Here is a 22185-nt window from a genome sequence, read left to right on the forward strand (position 1 = left end):
CATCTGTTACTCAGTCCTACTAATTCCAAATACCATTTTAGCAAAAGACCTTTATCTTGAAATAAATCTGATATTAAAAGTAAAATAACACCAAAGAGCAGTATAATTTTTATAACATTAGCACATTTAAGTCAAATTCTCTTCCTTAATCATACCCTGTTCCATAATTACACCATCAGTAATTTGAATATATCCACTGAAATAGTATTTGTTTGAATCTACCTTGACTAAATTTTCCTGTCTGTGTTTATTTAATTCAGAAAGCAGAAACTCAATTTTGGGCCAAATTTCTACTTCAGTCAGCACAAAATTATTATAGTATATAATACATACTTTATATATATATTTTTTTGTATGATATCACATACTTTTGTATGATATCACTAGCTAAGCATGTACATCGCTAGGAGGAATATCCAAGAGCTCACAGTAAATATGACTAATCTCTAGAAATAAAGTTAATCATATTCTAAACATTTGTTAATAATTTAGTGGTTTATAAATCTAAACATATTTTCCTTCATTGAGTAAATAAAACTTTTTTGGCTATCTATAATATGTGAGGCTACTGAACTACCTCCTATGGAGGATCTTAAAAAAAATTAGATATGGACAGTGTCTAGAGAAAAGTACAGCCTAGTGAGGGACCAGATATTACTTAAACGTATTCTATACTGTTGAAAGCAAGAAGGACATTATAGAGGTACAGAACTAAAGGAAATTTCAAGGAGAAACAGGTTACTTTGGGTTCTTGAGAAGATGAGGAAAGGATTCTTCAAAGACAGGAAAACTGAACCAGAGTTTTCTGTTTTTTTGTTTTGTTTTGTTTTTTTTAAGATTGATTTTATTTGAAACACAGCGATCTTGAGTGGGGGGAGGGGCAGCAGGAGAGAATCTCAAGTAGATTTCCTGCTGAGCATGGAGCCTGACATGGGGCTCCAACTCACGACCCTGAGATCGTGACCTAAGCTGAAATCAAGAATGGGACACTTAAGTGACTGAGCCACCCAGGCACCCATGGACAGAGTTCTATGCAGAAAATTAATGAAGCAAAGTTAGAAAGAAAGATCGGGTATAATAAATGGTAGGAAGCCTTCAAAATCAGGTTAAATAATCTGAACTTCATTTTAAAAGATTACCAGGTGTTATTTTTCATAAATGAACGATGGGAAGATTGGTTTGTTAGTATGTACAGCCTATACCAAGGTGAGAAAAAAAAGCATTGACAAGTCAGGTGATCCTTAAAATATGAAATGAGTATTTGGACTAACGTGGAAGGTACAGAAATAGGAAATGAGCACAGGCAGAAGACCTATTACAGACGTAGAATCAGTAATTATTTGGCAATTCATCCTCTCTGAGAGAAATCAAAGATGACCTTAAATTTCTAATAAAGATGGTTTTGGGGCACCTGGGTGGCTCAGTGGGTTAAGCCTCTGCCTTCGGCCCAGGTCATGATCCCAGGGTCCTGGGATCGAGCCCCACATTGGGCTCTCTGCTCGGCGGGGAGCCTGCTCCCCCCTCTCTCTCTGCCTGCCTCTCTGCCTACTTGTGATCTCTCTCTCCCTCTGTGAAATAGATAAAAAATCTTAAAAAAAAAAAAAAAAGATGGTTTTACCTGACTCTCCCTCTCCAAATGCCAATGAAATGACAAAGCAACTCTAACAAGAAGTCAACTGCAATACTGACAAGCCAGAATGGTTGCCACCAGCAGATCAGAACTAAGAAAAATTCACTAACATTTTAAAAATAGATAGACTCAGACTGATGGTAAAATCTAACCAAAGAAAAGGCCTTTAAAAAAGTGAGCCTTTTCAGCAGAACATCACATTAATTCCAGTATAGGCAGAATTCCAGAAGTTGCTGAATGAGCGAACAGTTGCCCTTAAGCTAAAGTCATGAGAACAGATTTCCAGAAGTATCAACATTGGAAAGTCCATTAATAAATACTGAGACAAGGAGATCAGGGCAGTAACTTACAGTAATCACTACTAGGCACTCCCAGAAGTGCCTAGAAGACAAACTATCCATATACCCTACAGAAAATCTCTCCGGTCAAGTTTCCTTTTCTTCTACCCTCTGCCATTGAAGTAGGGCTCCTGTAAATCAAAACCTGCATTCACTGTTAGCAAAGTAGGCATTCTTCCTCGAGCTAAAGAAGTTAAGTCTACATTTAACAAAAGCATTAATTTAGAGACATCTATAATTATATACAATTAAGGGTCAAAAAACACACAGAAACCTAAAAACACAGTATTTTTTAAAAGAAGAACTAAAAACTGGGACTCCTGGGTGGCTCAGTCAGTTGAGTGTTTGACTCTTGTTCAGCTCATGATCTCAGGGTCATGGGATTGAGCCCTGTGTGGGGCTCCACACTCAGCACAGAGTCTGCTTAAGATATTAAGTCCGCTTAAGATATTCTTAATTTCCCTCTACCTCTTCCCTCCCCCAGCTCTCTCTTTCCCTCTCTGTAAAATAAATAAATAAATCTTTAAAAAAGAAAAGGAATTAAAAACCAGTGGAAAAAAAAATTAGCCTCTGGATAAGTAGTTTTAATATAGGAAACAAAAGATATTTGATGACATCTTCAGATTTCAAAGGCTGATAGGTTCATTAAAAACAAGTAACAGGTGGCCATGAAAGAAACAAAGATCATAATCATTAAAAGCATAATAAATGGGATGAAAACAGACTAAATGTGAATGAATACAGAATATCTACCTAAGGGACTCCCAAAATTCAGCATAAGAGAATAAAGTTACAAAGTGTAAAGAAAAATTAGACAGAATGGGAGGACCTGGCAACTTAGTAATCTGTGTTCCAGAAGAAGAAACAGAGAGAATGGAAAGGGACACTTAAAAAAACAAAACAAAACAAAACAGAAAAAAACCTTCTTGGGCTAAGTAAACACTTGAGGATTGATGGATGAATTAGATATTCTTTTTTTTTTTTAAGATTTTTATTTATTTATTTGACAGAGAGAGATCACAAGTAGGAGGAGAGGCAGGCAGAGGGGTGGGGTGGGGAAGCAGGCTCCCTGCCAAGCAGAGAGCCTGATCCCAGGACCCTGGGATTATGACCTGAGCCGAAGGCAGAGGCTTTAATCCACTAAGCCACCCAGGTACCCCTGAATCAGATGTTCTAACAGTGATCTTACTATAAAACAACTAGAACCTACAGAAAAACATAATTTTTACTAAACTGCTGAGCTCACAGGAAGAGAAATGCAAGGGACTCTCACACCACCACCACAATCATCAACAAAAACAAAATAAAACTGTGAGCTAAAACCAGAGTAGTGTAGGTAAGCAGATACTGGTATCACAGCCCTGGTGGAGGGTCTGAACCTGAGATATCCAGTTTAAGCCCAAACTCCTGGAATGGATCCAAAGTAAACCTTATCCTTACCACTAGAGTCAGCAGAAGATAACTCTGATATGGATTCCCAAGTATTTCAGATAATAGAAATATCTTATGTAGTAATGAAATGGTTAAAGATTTAAAAGATGGAATGCCCAAAATGAACACACTAGAAGTGATTACAAAAAAGTGGGTAGGCAGACAAGGTTGAAATAATCTGAGCATCAATAATAATGATCATAACTGAGTGACACACATTCAATATATAAAATCCTATGGGTTTATTATACTCAAAAAAGAGAAAGCCCCACTTTCATCAAGAACAAAATGAAACATCACACACACACATAACCTATTTGTCACCACTGCAGGTAACTATTACAGAAGACCCTACTCTGAAAACTAGCAATTAAAGGGAGAAAATTAAGATGTACCATGCCTTTCTAGTAGGAACTATATTCCAAGGTAGCCAACAGTCCCAACTGATAAGGGTAAAATCCTATTTTCCGAAGAACACAGCTAATAAATGTAGAAAGAAAAGAAATGAAAATTTAGCATCTTATAATCTCTAAATAACCAATTCAGGCAAGGCTCACCAGTAGATGTGAAAACCATTACAGAAAGACTGAGAGAGAATTATAATTTTTGCAAGATTTCATAGTATCACATATCCATCCTCCCACTCAGATTACTTGGTGGAGAAAATGAAACTCTATTCTAATAAAGAAACACGGCCATCACCTTAACCCAGTGATCAATCTTAGAATCCCTAAGAGTGGAATAACTGATAATATCGGTCTCCTGATATGATGCAATATGAAGTAGCCAGCTTTAGCTATGAAGTACTGTTGTCAAAAAAATGTTTAATCTAGACCTAATCAAGCCTTCACATCCAGTATTTATTCAATAGGAAATAAAGGAACAAGATAAAATGTTAAAAAAAAAAATCCAGAAGGTGGCAAAATTTTAGGAAAATGACCCTACTTCAAGAAGCCAATGTTATGAGGGTGCCTGGGTGGCTTAGTTGTTTAAGTGTCTGCCTTCAGCTTCGGTCACGATCCCCGGGTCCTGGGATTGAGCCCTATGTTGGGCTCCCTTCTCAGTGGGGTGTCTGCTTTCCCCTTTTCTTCTGTTTTCCTCCCCTGCTCATGTTGTCTCTTTCACTTGTGTTCTCTCTCTCTCAAATAAATAAAAAAATCTTAAAAAAAAAAAAAAAAGCCAATGTCATGAAAGAAAAAAAAATAGGAAAGGGAACTATTCCATATTTTAAAATGATAAATGCACTGTGTATGAGGGTTCTTTACTATTCTCCCTACCTTTCTGCATTTTAAAAAAATTCCATTAAAAAAAAAGAAGGGGGTGCCTGGCTGGCTCAGTCAATAGAGCATGCGACTCTTGATCTTGGGATCATGAGTTCAAGCCCCATGTTGGGCATACAGCATATTTAAAAAAAAAAAAAGAAGAAGGGATGCCTGGGTGGCTCAGTCAGTTAAGCGGCTGCCTTTGGCTCAGGTCATGATCTCAGGGTCCTGGGACTGAGCCCCACATCGGGCTCTCTGCTCAGCGGGGAGCCGGCTTCCCCCTCTCTCTCTGCCTGCCTCTCTGCCTACTTGTGATCTTTCTCTCTGTCAAATAAATAAATAAAATCTTAAAAAAAAAAAAAGACAGTTTAAGAAATCACTCAGAACACTGCAAAGAGAAACAGGAGGATGGAAACAGGAAAGGGATATCAAGTGATATGAAGGACAGAATGATGAGGTCTCATCCAGAATCCAAAAACAGAGAATGGAGAAAACACAGTATTTGAAAAGCCATTAGCTGACAGTTTTCCAGATATGACTAAAGGTGTGGTTTCATAGATTTTGTAATATATACTAAACAGAATTTAAAAAAAAAAAACTTGGTTAAAACGGAATTAAAATTATAGAGCACCAAAACAAGAAAAAAAATCTTAGCAGCAGAGAAAAATGACTGTTACCCTGAAATAGCCTTACAAAAGTAAAAGTAAAATAAAAACATCTGTGGATAAAAACTAAGTTTAGAACCAACAAATACCTTCTTTTTTTTTTTTTTAAAGATTTTATTTATTTATTTGAGAGAGAGTGAGAGAGAGCAAGAGAGGGGATAAGGTCAGAGGGAGAAGCAGACTCCCCGCAGAGCCGGGAGCCGGATGAGGGACTCGATCCCAGGACTCCGGGATCACAACATGAGCTGAAGGCAGTGGCTTACCAACTGAGCCACCCAGGCACTCTCCCAACAAATACCTTCTAAAGGATGTATCTCAGAAAGGATAATAATACCAGAAGGAAACTGAGGTGCAAAAGTAGTAATAAGCAAAGAAACCGATAAAACATGTAGGCAAATCTTTTAAAAAACTGTCTTAGTAAAGTCATTTTTAGAGAAGCTTCTAACCTAGAATGCTAAGAAAAAGGAAATGAAATGCTAGGCATAAATAGCATGTAAGCAGACTTCAGGTGTTTTAAGGTCTGTGTGTTATTCGAAGGTGGTCAAGATACTAACTTTATATTTAGGAACACATGGTAAAATTTCACAGTTGTAAGGCGCCTGGCTGGCTCAGTTGGAAGAGCATGTGACTCTTGATCTTGTAGTTGTGAGTCTGAACTCTGTGTTGGCCTAGAGCCTACTTAAAAAAATTTGTTTTCAAGGTTGACCAAAAAGATATAAAGAATTAAAAAACAAAAAGTAAAGTTTCAGATACAAATAAAATAAGAAGACATCCTCAAAATTCAAAACTGGGAAAGTAAAAACATAAAAGAAAGAAAAGGGAGGAAGAAAACCAAATAGCAATGAACAGAAACATGAAAAAAATCATATATATGAAGGCCCTGGTGTTTTTAATTCTTATGATAACTTGGGATTTGACCTTGGCAATTTTTCTTTTGCTCATTTTAAGGTAAAACTAGTTTTCTTAAACTTTACCATAATCATACAGGTAGTATTACTAATGGTGCAATTCTGAGACTACTGTGCTTATGAGATTTAAAAAATGAGTAGTTGGGGGTATTTTCATTCTATTATCCCTGTGTCTTTGAGAACCAGGCTTCTCAGTATGGAAATAGATAGAGATGCTATTAGAGAAAAGGTTAACAACAGATCTACAGTCTTGAATTTGCATTTTAAAAGTGAATTCATGAGGTATTTTGTCTATCTGAAAATTAGGCAAAGGATATTCAAGCTATTCACCAAGAAGAAATGCAAACTGAATATCATGTAAAAAAATAACTTAACCTGAAGAGTTATAAGGAGAATTGCTAACTTAAAAAAGGTATCATTCTTTACCCATAAGATAGGGTATTATTAATTACTACATTTTTGCTTAAAGCTGAAGAAGATGCAGGGAAATGCATGTTTTCAAACACCTCCCCCCGCCAAAAATCAAGCTGTCCATCAACAGCAGAATCACCAAACGACATCTACACTATAGGATATCATGCAGCCATGAAAAAGAACAATGTCTTTATTCCTTTGAAGAGTTTGGCTATTTTTCAGATAGTCAAATTTGTTGGTAATTTGATTATTAGGTATGCAGACATTACCGGAGATTATTTCTATACTAACAATAATATAATTCTAGATCTCAACTATGTTAAACAGAGATGTAATAGTTTTCTGCTCACTGATAATAGTCTTATATTCCTAAATAAACATATGTATCATTTCACACAGACACATCACAGAAGCTACAGACTTAAATTAACATGTAAAGATTTCTAAGTCATAGCCTAAAATGAATTAACACATGTCAGAACAAGAAGTACGGTATGATCTCATTAAAATTTAAGAGAAGAGAAGAGGGGGGCACCTGATTGGCTCAGTCAGTGGAGCATTTGACTCTTGATCTCAGGGCTGCGAGTTCAAGCCCCCTGTTAGGTATAGAAATTACTTAAAAATAAAAATCTTAAAAAACAAAACAAAACAAAACAAAAGAGAGAGAGAGAAGAGAGAGAAGGAAGGGATAAAACAAAGGAAAGAGACAGACAGAAAGATAAACCTGGACCTGGAAAGGTACATTATCAGATTGTTAATAGTAATTATCCCCAGGAACAAAATAAAACTATATTCTTTCTCTTTTTGAAACAATGAGGTTATATATACTCATTTATTCTTGTTTGAGTAACCAGAGGATAGCAATATAATAGAAAAAAAATAGAAGATGGACTTAGTTTAGAAAAGAAGATAAATTAATTAAATCTTAGATGTGTTGATTGTGAGTTGTTTATAGAGAATCAAGGTAAAGGTCACTAAGAGAGTATATGAAGTGTTAATAGAGAATGAGGTTAAGAGAGGTATTAGAAGAAAAGAAGGTTAAGAGGAGGCTAAGAATGTAAGGAAACCCTACATTAAATGTATAAGGAGACTCAACTGAAAACAATATATTTGTAATAGTATGTCATGAAAACCAAAGAAAGTATATACTTTTGTAGAATACTAAATTGTATTTTTTGTATTTAACTTTACTAAATACTAGTTAAATTATATGAAATAAAGATAACACTAAAGAAACAAGTACAGACATAATGGAAGGAAATTTCCTTCTTGCTTTATAGCTAGTGGGACTTGAGGGCCAATGTGGATAGTATTAAGCCCACCTTTCTGTACCCTATTTCTTACTAAAATAAGTATAAAGTTAAATCTACAGAAAGGGAATAAAGGACATTTGAACTTTCGCCCACAGGAGGAAAAATGTATGTGAACAATCCATTTGATTACAACCATTTTAATAATAGGTTTTAACAACAGTACATTATACTTTAAATAATTAATGAAGAAAGGAAACTCACTAAGTTCTGTGATAAGTTTAAGATTCTGCTGCCGGATATTTTCAAACTCTTGCTGTTTTTTCCGCATGTGCTCTTCAGTTACTGCACAGCGATCACATAATCCTGCTCTTAACCTAGGAAACAAAAACAATATTTTTAGAATAGAACTTAAATGTTCTCACCAGAAATTAAGTTTATGAGATCATGGTTGTGTTAATTAGTGGAAATTCCTTCACTATGGATATGTTTACCAAATCATTATGATGTATACTTTATTTAACAATTTTATTTGTCCAATATACCTCTGTAAAGCTGAAATTCAATTTTTTTTGAACTACTAAAAGATACTTCATTATATTTGAAAGCCAAGATTTTTATGCTTTTTGAAGCTCTAAAGAACTGACTTGGTAAATACAGAGAAAATTAACTAGTTTAATGATGTATTATACTGTTAACAAACACATAATGAATGTTCAACTTTTTTAGTTGAATGAATACTAAAGGTCCAAGAATACTAATTGGAAAATAACCAAAAAAACCAACTTCATATTTTGTTCCTTTCATCATTAAATAAACCCCAATGTTAGGGGCACCTGGGTGGTTCAGTGGGTTAAGCTTCTGCCTTCCGACCAGGTCATGATCTCAGGATCCTGGGATCAAGCCCCGAGTTGGGCTCTCTGCTTGGTGGAGAGCCTGCTTCCCCCTGCCTGCCTCTCTGCCTACTTGTGATCTCTCTCTGTCAAATAAGTAAATAAACTCTTTAAGAAAAACCCCAATGTTAGGAAAATTCACAAATGTACTATTATGCAAAAAAAGTTTTAAAAATAGCTTCCAGTGATTATTTGTGAGTGCTGAAGGGAAGAGGACAATACATATATTGCACATAGGGGCTGGGGAGTGGTAAAGAGAAAGGTGTACCTCAAAATGTTGATAACAGTTATGTTATAGGTACCAGTATTATAGGAGATTTTTTTCTTAGCATTTTTCTCTTTTTCAAAATTTCTCTAATTTTATTATTTGTTAATCAGGAAAAAATATAGTTAAAAAGGAAACATATACTCCACATTAGGAATTTGGGAAATACATAATCTGAAGTAATAACTTTTAACTTGATAACCTGTCAGTAAGATACTAAGCATTTAAGTGTCTATGAAAGTCATAGCATGGTAGTATAAGCCATGAATTTTATAAGTTAGGGAGGTAAAAAATTAAAACTGTACAACTAAAATAAACAAAAAGAACCTAGGGATTTTTACATGAAAGTAAAACTCGTATCAATAATGTTGATATGGATGTAAAAAATAAAGATTAGAGATCATAGACAGGATGCAATAATAAAATCAGAATGCCTAGAATGAAGAAATAAAGAATTGGACATCACAGTTTAATTACAGTATGTTCCAAAGACAGGAATTAGGACAGTCGAGATCTTTGAAACCATTTTCTATGACCAACATCTAAGTAAAGATGACAGAGTTAACATTTCCATCAACTTTTGCTCCTTCCCAAGATCCTACAAAACTATAGCAAAGATACATGTATATTTTTAAAAACACAAACCCACCAGGACAGGCCTAATGGGAGAGAAAACAAACAGAAACCTTAAAGCTAGGCAGTGGGTGGACAAAATTGAAACTCCCTGAGAATGCTGAATCCTAAGCCAATGATGGGAAAACTCTAGAATCGTGTTGTCCAATATGGTAGCCACAGCCACATATGGCTATTTCAATTCAAATAAATTAAAATTGAAATCGAACTCAGTTATGCTCAAGTACTCAAAAGCCACATGTCTAGATGTTACCATATTAGGCAGTGCAGATATAAAATATTTCCATGATCACAGAAAACTCTATCAGACAGCACTGACTTAGAACCAACCTGATATATACAGCAGAAGGTTAAAAAATTGGTACTCAGTATGAGTGATTTAAAGTATTTCAAGAAATCATCATACTAACATATTTTCTCTTATATTCTGAGCACTCAAGTGATCACCCGTTCCATTCCCAGCAGAATACTGGAAGTTTAGTCTCTAGAGGGTTTGGGAACAGACACTGGTTTAGGAGATATGAGGTACAGGTAATGGTAGGAGTACAATAATGAAATGAATGTCTATGCATGCCAAATTCTCAGGCCCTAGCCTAGGCCCTCATCATCTATTTGGCTTTCAGAACTTTGGTAGCCAACCCAGGAAGCAGAATAAAGGAGCCTCCTCTAGGAAATCAGATCTAAAGATACTGACATTAGAGAATTATCAGTGAAACACACAAGGCAGATCACCCTGCAGGGAAGGTCATAGCCCACAATCCCACTCAGAGCTTCCAACTTTCATTCACCTCTCTTAAATATGAATAGATAATGAAGATCAACAGACAGCTGAGATAAAGTGATAGACTAAAACATGGGGCGCCTGGGTGGCTTAGTGGGTTAAGCCTCTGCCTTCGGCTCAGGTCATGATCTCAGAGTCCTGAGATTGAGTCCCACATTGGGCTCTCTGCTTGGCAGGGAACCTACTTCCTCTTCTCTCTCTCTCTGCATGCCTCTCTGCCTATTTGTGATCTCTCTCTGTCAAATAAATAAATAAAATCTTAAAACAAAAAAAGAGAGACTAAAACAAGATACTAAAAAAAAAAGAGGGGTACTTGGGCGGCTCAGTTGGCTATGAGTCTGACTCTTGATGTAGGCGTAGGCTCACGTTGTTGTCTCAGGGTTGTGAGATCGACTCCTGCACTAAGTGCCGCATCCTGCTCCGGCTCAGCAGGGAGTCTGCTGGAGATTCCCTGTCTCTCCCCCTTCCCCCAACTTGCACTTGTGTGTGCTTTCTCTCTCTCTCCTAAATAAATAAATCTTTAAAAATTAAAGCTACATAGAGAGAAGAAAAAAAAAAACACACCACATTGTCAAACTGTAAAGAATACTCTCAGGAGAAATAAAGAAGATACCAAACTGTGACATGAAAACAGGACTGCCATAAAAGGAAATACCCTGGGAACAAAAACAAAAAATCCTAGAAATTAAAAATATAGCAGCACGAAAAAATCCAAACTCAACAGAAGGTGAGAAAATAAAGTTGAGAAAATCTCCCCAAAAAGCAAAGAGAAAATAGAAAAGATAAGAAAACCAGAGCATTGGTGCGCCAGGGTGGCTCAGTAGGTTAAGCCTCTGCCTTTGGCTCAGGTCCTGGGATTGAGCCCCACATCAGGCTCTCTGCTCAGCAGGAAGCCTGCTTCCTCCCCCACCCCCCTACCTTTCTGCCTGCTGCTCTGCCTACTTGTGATTTCTCCCTCTGTCAAATAAATAAATAAAATATTTAAAAAAGAAAAAGAAAAGAAAAGAAAACCAGAGCATTATCCTAGAATGTTTACCATACCAATAATGAGAGTTCTAGAAAAAGCGAGTTTTGGGGTGGGGGCAGGGGTGGGCAGAAAAGGAGGAACAAAAAAGAAATGAGACATATGGAAAGCAAAATGGCATAAATCCAACTGTATCAATAATTACATTATTAATTGATAAAACACTCCAATCAAAAGGCAGAAACTGTCAGATAGAACAAAAAAATGAATCAACTTTATGCTATCTACAGTAGACACACGGTTTTTAAAAAAAAAGATTTATTTATTTTAGAGAGAAATGGCGTGTGCATCCTGAATTGGGGTTTGGGGGGAGTGGGCAAAGGGAGAGGGAAAGAGAGACTCTCTAGCAAACTCTCCTATGAGAGCAGAGCCCCATGTGGGGCTTGTTCTCACCACCCTGAGATCATGACCTGAGCCCAGATCAAGAGTTGGTTAACGACTGAGCCACCCAGGTGTCCCTACAATAAACATACTTTAGATTTTAAGATACAAATACGCTCAAGGCAAAAGGATGGAAAAAATATATACCATGCAAACAAAATCAAAAGAAAGCTGGAGCATCTACCTTAATTAATATCAGACAAAACAGACTGTAAGATAGAATGTGTTTACTAGCACAGTGAATTTTATAATAAAACGGTCAATTCATTACAAAAATAGAACAATGATAAATATAGGCATCTAACACTAGAGCCCCAAAATATACACAGAGCAAAAACCAAGAATTTAAAGGAAAAAACAAATTCAACAATAACAGCTGGAGATTTCTACTCTCAATAATGGGTAGATCAAGTGAGATGGGAAATCAGCATAGATCTAGCAGACTTAAAAAAAACAACCACCACCCAGACCTGACATCTACAGAACATGCCACCAACAACTGCTGAATGCACATTTAGAACATTTGCCAGGACCATTTCCTAGGTCACAAAACAAGTCTCAAGTTTAAAAGCACTGAAATCATACAAAGCATGCTTTTCTATCACAATGGAATTAAATTAGAAATCACCAACAGAAGAAAATTGGGAAAATCCACAAATCTGTGAATCTTAAACAATGTACTCCTAAATAAACAATGAGTTAAAGAAGAATCACAAGGGAAAGTATAAAAATAGGCCACAGCATACATGCACATATAAAGCAATGGTCAATAAACAATAAAAAGTTCTTAAAGACTAAATATGTGATTATCAAAATAATCTTAATAGTAGGGTTGGAAAATAAAATAGAAAAGAAATCTTCTAGAACATAGGGGAAAAAAATAAGTAACAGAAATCAGAGAAAAGATTATAAAGAATCAGTTTATGACTGAGAACTGCTCCAGGAGGAGAAAACACAATAATGGAGAGGGGAAATAACAGAAAAAAATTGCCAGACCTTAAGAGATCCCAACCTTCAGGCTAACAGGCGGAGTGTCCAACACATTGAAGGAAACACACATACCCTTCCCTCACATAATTTTAGAATGATAAGAAGGTCTTAAATTCCAGGAAAGAAAAAAAATCTATTATCTATAAAGGAATAATATTAGAATGATATCAGTTTTATCAACACTGGATGCTAAGAGATACTGAGAAAATGTCTTCAGTCTGGAGGAAATCTATTTTGAACCTAGAATTTTAAATCTATTCAAAATATCATCTAAATCAATAGAAAATAACATTTTTAGACAAGCAAGGACTCTGAAAATTTACTTCCTGTGTACTTTTCCACAGTTATTTGAGGGTGAGCTATAAGAAAATGAGCACGAAAAACCAATAAAAGGAAAAATAGGCCCACATTTTATCAACCCTTTCATTGGTATATATTCAAGGTCTAAAATAGTGTCTGGCACAAAGCTGGTACCCCATAATTATCTGCTAACTAACATGAGTTGAAGGAAATAATGGAATTAATGTAGGGATCCAGTGAAGAGAAATCCCAGAATGGCAGTTGTAGAATAACCTAGAAAGTAAATGGTCCAAATTAGTACAGAAAGTTTTTTAGCCCAAGAAGTATGCCTTCAAGAAAAGGAACAAAAAGGATTATAATCAATAAATAGAATAACTAACACTACATAATATTAATGACCTAGTAAGGAAAACATGTTTCTTATCTAAACATGAAAAAAAGTAGTTACAACTTCTAGGACAAGCACGGCAAGCTCATACAAATATGCCCTTGTCATAGCACATTATGGGTTGATTTGAGGTGTTAACTTGAGCAGCTGATTTGAAACAGAGTAGAAAAGTAACTATCCTTGAGTGGCACAGAGGTCATGACATCGCATCTGTAGAGAAGAAAATGTTATCCTGGCTCAGCAGAGAGTATTTACAGAGTCAATAAATAAACACTCTTTACTATTTTTCAGCTTCTATAATTAACTTATAACCCAAATACAACAGATTGAGACCTGATAACAGAAAACAATGTAACCATTGTCAAGACTGTCAATATTATTTACATGTAAAGATTCAGGTTAACACAGGGTGGGAAGTAGAAGAGAAGAATGACACAGGGAAAGGTTGAAGTATCAATACCTTCCTGCAAATATAGTAGTGAGTTTAGGGAGACTCTTCAGACATTTTCCTAAAATATATTTCTTGTAAAGACATACTTTTACATAAATGTATGTATTAAGGTTCAAAGGTAACATAGAAGAACTAAAATAATAACTATTCAAAAATACACAAGAGATAAAAAAAGTATTCTCATTTTCACAGTAAGAAGTAAACAGATATTGTCTCAAATTGATAAATCAAGTGTTAAAGTAAAAATACATCATTGATGGGGTGCATGGGTGACTCGGTCAATTAACCGTCTGAATTTGGCTCAGGTCAAGATCCTGGAGTCCTGGGATGGAGCTCTGCAACAGGTTCCCTGCTCAGTGGGGAGTCTGCTTGTCCTTCTCCCTCTGCCCCTCCCCCTATTCGTGCGCTCCTTCTCTCTCTCAAATAATAAAATCTTTAAAAAAAAAAAAAAGCAAATACATCATTTAGAACTTTGGAAAACTAAGACCTGTGACTGACAGGGGTGGGAAAGACAGGCACAAAAAACCTTTTTTTATAGTAACTATGTATCTTTATAAGGTACATGCATTACTTGAATAAAAATTCAAAAGGGGGAACATAAAATAAGCTAGATAGCATATTCCTTTCATCACAGCATTTAAATTTAACAGTATTATATTCTTGAACACTTTGTGTGACATCTTTTTGAGTATTAAGGTACTAAAAAGGATATACATTTTCTTGTCTTTCTGCTATAATACTTGTGTTTTCAGATTCTCAAGCATTTCTAAAGCTAATGGTAAAGTCTATTTATGCCTTTAAAATTCCAAAGAAAATAAGTCTCTGTAAACCATTCCAAAACCAAAACACTATTAAATTGTTATAAGAGGCAACTCAATTTTAACTATTTGCTTAAAGTACCTGACATTTCATATTTACATTTCTCTTTTAAACGTTGCTCTAATTTATAGCTTAGGGTCCATGTAATAAACATTGAAATAGCTGACCTGACTGTGGTAAATAATTTATACACAAAATTACTAAGCCATAAGGGCCGAAGAGAACATGACATTGAAAAGTCATTGAAGGGGTGGCTGGCTGGCTCAGTCAGTAGAGCATGTGACTCTTGATCTCAGTGTAGTGAGTTCAAGCCCCATGTTGGGTGTAAAGCTTATTTAAAAAATAAATAAAAAGTAAAATAAAAAACAGAAAAAGAAAAGTCACTGAAAAACACTGAAAGAGGTAAATGGCACTGAGCAATTCTCATGAATTATTTAAATGTCATTCTACTAGTCAGTTTGTCAGTAAAAATTGAACACTATTGTTTCTAAGAAATCAAATCTAATACATTAAATGTCATGACGTATCATCAAAAAGAATCCCTTGGAATCCCTAGTTTTCAAGTTCAAAAATGCCACTGATATAGACAGCTATAAAATGAAACAATATTCCCTAGCTTCTTTATTACTTCTAGTTTTCTCCAATTAACTGCCATTCTTGATAACAATATCTGTGGAAAAGAGTCAACTCTTGATTGCTTCCAGATCCTTGTTTAAATTTAAATGGATGTGAGAAAATATGCTAGCTCCTATTTCCATCAGCAAGGTTCCACCGCTTTCCTCTTGCCTATTTGCCACTGGTGCTATCAGAGAAAGAAACAGCCTCAATTTCACAGGAGAATGCATGCAATTTCAGTCGCTGTATATAGGTAACAGGGAAAGAAGAGTAATTCTACTTGTAAGATCAGAAAGCAACAAACATCGTGAGTTATACTTCAGTTTGTTCATAGGGATGAAGAAGTAAAACCTTTCATTTTGCAATTGGAAAACTTAGCAGATTAACAAGTATGCTCAATTGTTTGCTATACCCCAACAAGATTTCCTCAAATTTACTCATTTTCAAAATGAATAAATTTTCAAAAGGGTTACTGAACACGTACAAAGAGTAGTGTATGTGCTGAAATACAACAGTGCCCAAGATAATGTCTTTTCTTTTAAAGAGTTTATAGTGTATTAGAAAAAGAGAGGCAATAAAAAAGTAATTATGGCAAAGAATCACGACAGTGGAAATACGGGGTACTATGAAAGTACCCAGCAGAACTAAACCCAGTCTAGAAAGTTAGAGAAGGTCTCCTGAAGAATATATTTAAATCCAAACCTATGAGTAAGACAAAAAGAGGACATTTAGTCTAGTATTTGAAAAATAGTTGCACAACCTTAAGTCCTCTGATTATGAGTACAAATCTTCCCTTTCAATGACAGATGAAATACGAGTTTCCTATGACTGCCAAAAATGCTTTTAAAAATACTGAAATCTATGAGACAATCATGGCTTAACTGCTTTATTCGGATTGTTCTTTAATGCATTCTATCTACTACACACAGTAACTATTTCTTAGATTTAGCGAAATCCTTTGCTTTCTCTAAGGAAAGTCTGTTATAACAGCAGTAGCAGAACATAAAGCAGCCACATAAAATTATAACTTTTTATTATCTAATTTACCTTTACTGAGTAATTCCTCTCACCTAAACATCTCACAATGTTTTTACATTAGCATAAAAATAAAATTTGTTTCATCCTATGAAGAATAAGCAGCAAGTTTCAGAATTACTGTTTAGAAATTTTAACAAAACACATTTTGCTTTTTAAAGGTCTTAGCAAAACATTTACTTTTAGAGTTTTTTTAAAACTTGCTCTAAATATCATTCTCATACAACGTAAAACTAAAATAAAATTTTAAGTAAGGCAGAACTTTACCAAATGTTATCTACTTAGACATTTAAAGACAGAACAGAATTAGTAGCAATTTAAATATAAATTAAAAAAAAAAAATCCCCAAAAAGTCAGACTAGAAAGTGGACAATGCTGGGGAATTAACATTTCAGAGTATCTGTTTCAGTAACTTTAGGTCAAATACAAATACTTTGAGATGATCAGTCTTTACATAACATTTACAAAATTAAGACAACATACAGACAAGGCTTCAGGAAAACAGAAACTGGGGGGTTTGTAAGGTCAAATTTAACCTAATTATCCATAAACTGTGATCTAGGGATGGTTTCTTAAATCTTTGCCAGCTCAGTTTCCTCACACATAAAATGGTTTTACTATCTACCTTACAGCATTAGTGTGAAGATCAGGTGTTAGAAGTCTGGCTACAAAGTGAGCCCCCAATACATATCAATCGCTGGAGAGTTAAAGCCCGAGAAAGATGTCCTCTCCGACATTCCTCCCAAATGCTCCACTACATATCCAGAGAAAACAAGGATATGCCTCACTACACTAGGAGAAGAAAAGCTGATGATTTCCTTTCTTTTTTTTTTTTTTTTTTTTAAGATTTTTACTTATTTATTTGACAGAGAGAGACACAGCGAGCGGGAGAGGGAACACAGGCAGGGGGAGTGGGAGAGGGAGAAGCAGGTTCCCTGCTGAGCAGGGAGCCCAATGACCACCCAAAGGCAGACGCTCAATGACTGAGCCACCCAGGTGCTCCTGATGATTTCGTTTTTGATCCTGGACTAGCTTCCTGATACCTCAGCTGGAGAGAGACTGGGTCTGGCTATGACACACAGTACAGACTGGAGTGCTAAGTGGCTGGAACCACAGTCACCAATTAGGAGGGATACTGTAAGTTTCTAAAAATCGCTATATGTACTTTTAATTGTATTAATCTTATTTAATCATCCAAGTAGCCCTGAGAAGGTATGCTTAGTGTCATGTCATATATTCTTGGCTTTTCTTCCACTCTGATAATTTTTGTTTCACAATTTTTTTTTGTTGGCCGGGCCCTTATTCTTCATTAAAGCTTAATTAGTATGTCCAAGGATTCAGCACTAACACCTCTTCCAATTTTCTTCCAATACCCTTTAAGATGTCCTTAGATCTCTTATCTAGTCTCTAGGTCTTAAATCCCATTTATATGCAGAGGATGACTTTCAAATTCTTTTCTCTAGCCCAAATTTCTCTAGTTAGTTTTAGACTCCCATATACAACCATCTACTTGAAATCTACATGTGGATATAATAGATGCTGTCAATATCTGCTCATACCCCTTTGTAATTTCCCTACTTAAACCCTCCAATTGCTTCCCATTGCAATTCAGATCCAACTTTTTGCCATGATCCGACATAATCTAGTTACTCCCACCTTTCCAATCTTACCTCCTATCATTCACCCTCCTATTAATTAAGTTAGAACCACAGTGGACTTCCTATTCTTTTTTTTTTTTAAGACTTTATTTATTTATGTGACAGAGAGGGAACATAAGCAGGGGGAGTGGGAGAGAGAAGCACGCTTCCTGCTGAGTGGGGAGCCCGATGCGGGGCTTGATCCCAGGGCCCCATGCAGGGCTTGATCCCAGGACCCAGGGATCATGACCTGAGCCGAAGGCAGCTGCTTAACGAATGAGCCACCCAGACACCCCTAGACTGCCTATTCTTCAAAAGTTTCAAAACTTTTTTCTCCCTAAAACTTTTGCATTTGTCTATTCTCTTTTTATCTCCAGTTCTTCAAGTGACTAGCTCTTACCTGAATCATTCAGGTCTCAGTTCAAATGGCACCTCCTCTGAAAGGCCATCCCTAACACCCACCCCTTCACTTCTAAATCAATGTCTATGATCACTTACTTATATCATTCAATTCTATTTCTTCATAGCACTTACAGTCTGAAATAACCTTATTTGTATGACTCACTCCAAACCTTTGAAAATTAAGTGTCAGCTCCATGACATACCACAAACAGTATTATCCCTAGCACCTAAGAGCAACACCTAGATCATAGTAAAGACTCAAATATTTATGAATCTGAATCAAGGGCACAGTATAAGCTTGAAATTCAAATTCACAGCTATGACTCCGAAGCCTATGCAGCTTTATTCCACAACAGGCTGCCTACTGCAGTAAATGTGCACCCTCTGGGACAGCAGTTGTGGAAGACAAGTGTACAACTGTAGTCTGCCCAGGTGTGGAGTAGATTATCCCACCACTAAAGGTACAGTGGCAAACTCAAACCACCAGCCCTTCCGTAACATATACAAAATAATAACAGAAGAAAATTATTAACTGTTATTTGTTATAGTTAGTTCAAGGTCTTAAATAGCACTTGCAGTTTAGATGGAGGAATATAGCAAATCCTGGAAGTCTTTTCTAAATCTAGGGTGTTAATCTCATAGGAGTGAAAAGTAAAGTATGTATCTGGAAGTAAAGTAAGTGATAGGCATTATTGTAGAAATATTCAGAAAGAAGAATCCCTCGACTGCCTGCAAATAGAGAAATATGCAGGGGGAAAAGGGAAATATGAAGCAAATAGAATTGTGAAGCAGTTTCCACCTACTTAGACATAAAAATGGAATTAAGCCATCAAATGAATTAGAACATTAATTCTAATTACTTAGAGCTACTCTTAAGCACGTCCTATATCAAATACCAAATAAAGAAATATTACTTAAAGGGTAAATTGATGAGATTGCTGTAATTAATAAAAAACAAACTTGTAAGTATATATATCCTTAATTTCATACAGTATTTATTCAAAGTTGACATCAGGTTGGGAAAGGGCACTTTTAGTCCCAGAACTGTTTATAAGAAAAAACCAATGTTCTATGCAGGGGGAATCACCTCCTACTCAAGAACACCCAAGAACCAGACTCACCGATCTTCTAAAACTTTAATGGTTTCATGGAGGACTTTCTGTTGCTCTCTCAGCTGTTGATTTTTGGTGAAGAATTCCTCTAGTCTCTGTGCGTCTCTAAAAGTCAAGAAATAAGTTTATAGAAAAATTGTAATAGGATAATTATCATAACAGAATTCTACTATAAGAACCCCAAAGTGTGGTCTCACCCATAACATGTATTTCTTGTACTAAAATAAATAACTTCAAAGGTAAAGTTTAAATATCTTGTTAATCATAGTTCAAATTATACTAGAATTTGTTCTGCAGTATTTTTAGGTACTGTGAAGGTATTACTCTAAGTACCAGGCATTCATTATACAATGCTGGAACACAGAGGAAGGAGTGGATTCTGATGCCTCATTGACTCAATGTTGTCAAAAATGCTATTAAAGCATACACTGTTTATTATTTTGTCTACATTTGTTAATGTAAGTAACAGATATCTCCACTCATCTCTATTCCAATTATGGGAGATATATACTTTTTTATTAATGTCTGTATTGTCTAAACTTATTTGGTATTACTTTTTAGCCAGATCTAATAGTGGAGTGGAAGCACATGAACTGTATATCCTAACACCGAGTTTTGAATCTCAGCTCTCAGTTGTCAGCTTTGTGACCCAGTGCAAGTTATCGAAACTCTTTGTGCCTCAAAAAATGTGGATACATTAGCATCTATCTAATAAAGCATTTGCAAGGACTAAACACTAATGTATGCATAGCATGCAGAATAGTACAAGCACTCAGTAAATTCTATTTATGTGCTTATCATTGTGATTTCATAGTCCAGAAAAAACAAAGACATCTAAAATGTTCTTCTAGTAGATTACCTGATTATTTTCAAAGGTAATGTCATATTCTACCTCTCCATCATATTTTTTAAAAAATCACATTATTATATAAAGTATGCATATAATTTAATTCTAAGAAAACCCTTTAGAAATTTGATTGGGATTTTCTCTATGGTCTTAAAGATGAAAAAGATAATACTGTGATTGAAACATCTTTCCCAGTCCCCTCAAGGGTCTAAAATATCAGATGACAACTAGTCCCCAAAAAAAGTAGATGTCAAAATGACTGTGTCAAAATGGCTAGAATGTAATATAACTGGCAGCAAAACAGAGTCAAACAACTAAGTAAAAATGTCAGATACCCAATATAGAGGGTACTTTGTACATTCTGGTTGAATAATTCATATTAAATGAAAAAGGAAAAATCAATACATCAAAAAGAAAGAGTAACAGTCTACTGCATATAGTTCTGGTAGTGTATGTAGACATCTGAAATTTTGGATATAATATAGTGATAGCTGAAACTCATTGATTTGGCTGTTTCCCACTCAATTAAAAAAAGATTGTTGGGGTGCCTGGGTGGCTCAGTGGGTTAAGTGCCTTTGGCTCAGGTCATGGTCTCAGGGTCCTGGGATTGAGCCCCACATTGGACTCTGCTCAGCGAGGAACCTGCTTCCCCCTCTCTCTCTGCCTGCCTCTCTGCCTACTTGTGATCTCTCTCTCTCTGTCAAATAAATAAATAAAATCTTTTAAAAAAATTGTCTATTAATACTTCTAGAAAATGTATTTAATTCAGAGGTAGTACCAAGATTTCATTGATCCTACTTTGTAAACAAATATAACCAAACTAAGAACTTATCTAAATTTGGGGGGGAAATTGAACACATTTTCTAAGTTAACAGATTGTTAGCTGCCAGCACCCATTTGAATTTATTATTTAATCTAAATAACCTGTATCATAAAAATATAACAATCAAATATTACATTCCAGATCATATGTTGAAGAATTACACTCTCTTTTTCTCTAAAGGAATGAAAAGGTCACAGCAAAATGTTTTTTCTTAAATTATGAACAAAAGAGAAAACTTTGTAACAGCAATGTGATATTTGATTTTCCTACATATACATATTCTATTCCTGTCTATTTAGAATGATTCAGAACATAATAGCATTTGTTTTAAAACCAAATAGACTTACGGCCTAAGTTTAAATTAAAACTAGCCTCAATTAAAAAAATATTGGGGGCGCCTGGGTGGCTCAGTCCTTAAGCGTCTGCCTTCAGCTCAGGTCACGATCCCAGGATTCTGGGATCGAGCCCCATATCGGACTCTCTGCTCAGCGGGAAGTCTGCTTCTCCCTCTCCCACTCCCCCTGCTTGTATTCCCCCTCTCACTGTCTCTCTCTCTCTGTCTGCCAAATAAATTTTAAAAATCTTAAAAAAAAAAAATTCATGTCCTAGGGGAAGGGGGTGGGGAGGGGTGGTTGGGTTATGGACATTGGGGAGGGTACGTGCTATGATGAGTGCAGTGCTGTGAAGTGTGTAAACCTGGCGATTCACAGACCTGTACCCCTGGGGCTAATAATACATTATATGTTAATAAAAAATTAAAAAATTAAAAAAAAATTTCATGTCAACTCAGTGGTAAACATAACGGGATTCTACTAATTACATGAATAACTTAACAAATTCCTTAAGAAAGCAAACTGATGAATTCTAAATGGTACAAAAACCAGACATGCA

The 22185-nt window shown here is 35.7% G+C and overlaps 1 protein-coding gene across 5 annotated transcripts in view; it reads right to left on the bottom strand.

Moving 5' to 3' along the window:
• Positions 1–22185, bottom strand: part of RBBP8 (RB binding protein 8, endonuclease) — a 109408-nt gene that overhangs the window by 43812 nt on the left and 43411 nt on the right. For all 5 annotated transcript variants that reach the window (XM_080821093.1, XM_080821089.1, XM_080821091.1 and 2 more), the window contains 2 exons: positions 19634–19729; positions 8163–8275 (listed from right to left, as the gene is read on the bottom strand). In XM_080821093.1, coding sequence (XP_080677219.1) covers positions 8163–8275; positions 19634–19729 — 209 coding nt within the window. The remainder of the gene's footprint in view (positions 1–8162; positions 8276–19633; positions 19730–22185) is intronic.

Source organism: Martes martes (assembly GCF_963455335.1).
Source record: "Martes martes genome assembly, chromosome: 13".
Taxonomy (NCBI): Eukaryota; Metazoa; Chordata; class Mammalia; order Carnivora; family Mustelidae; genus Martes; species Martes martes.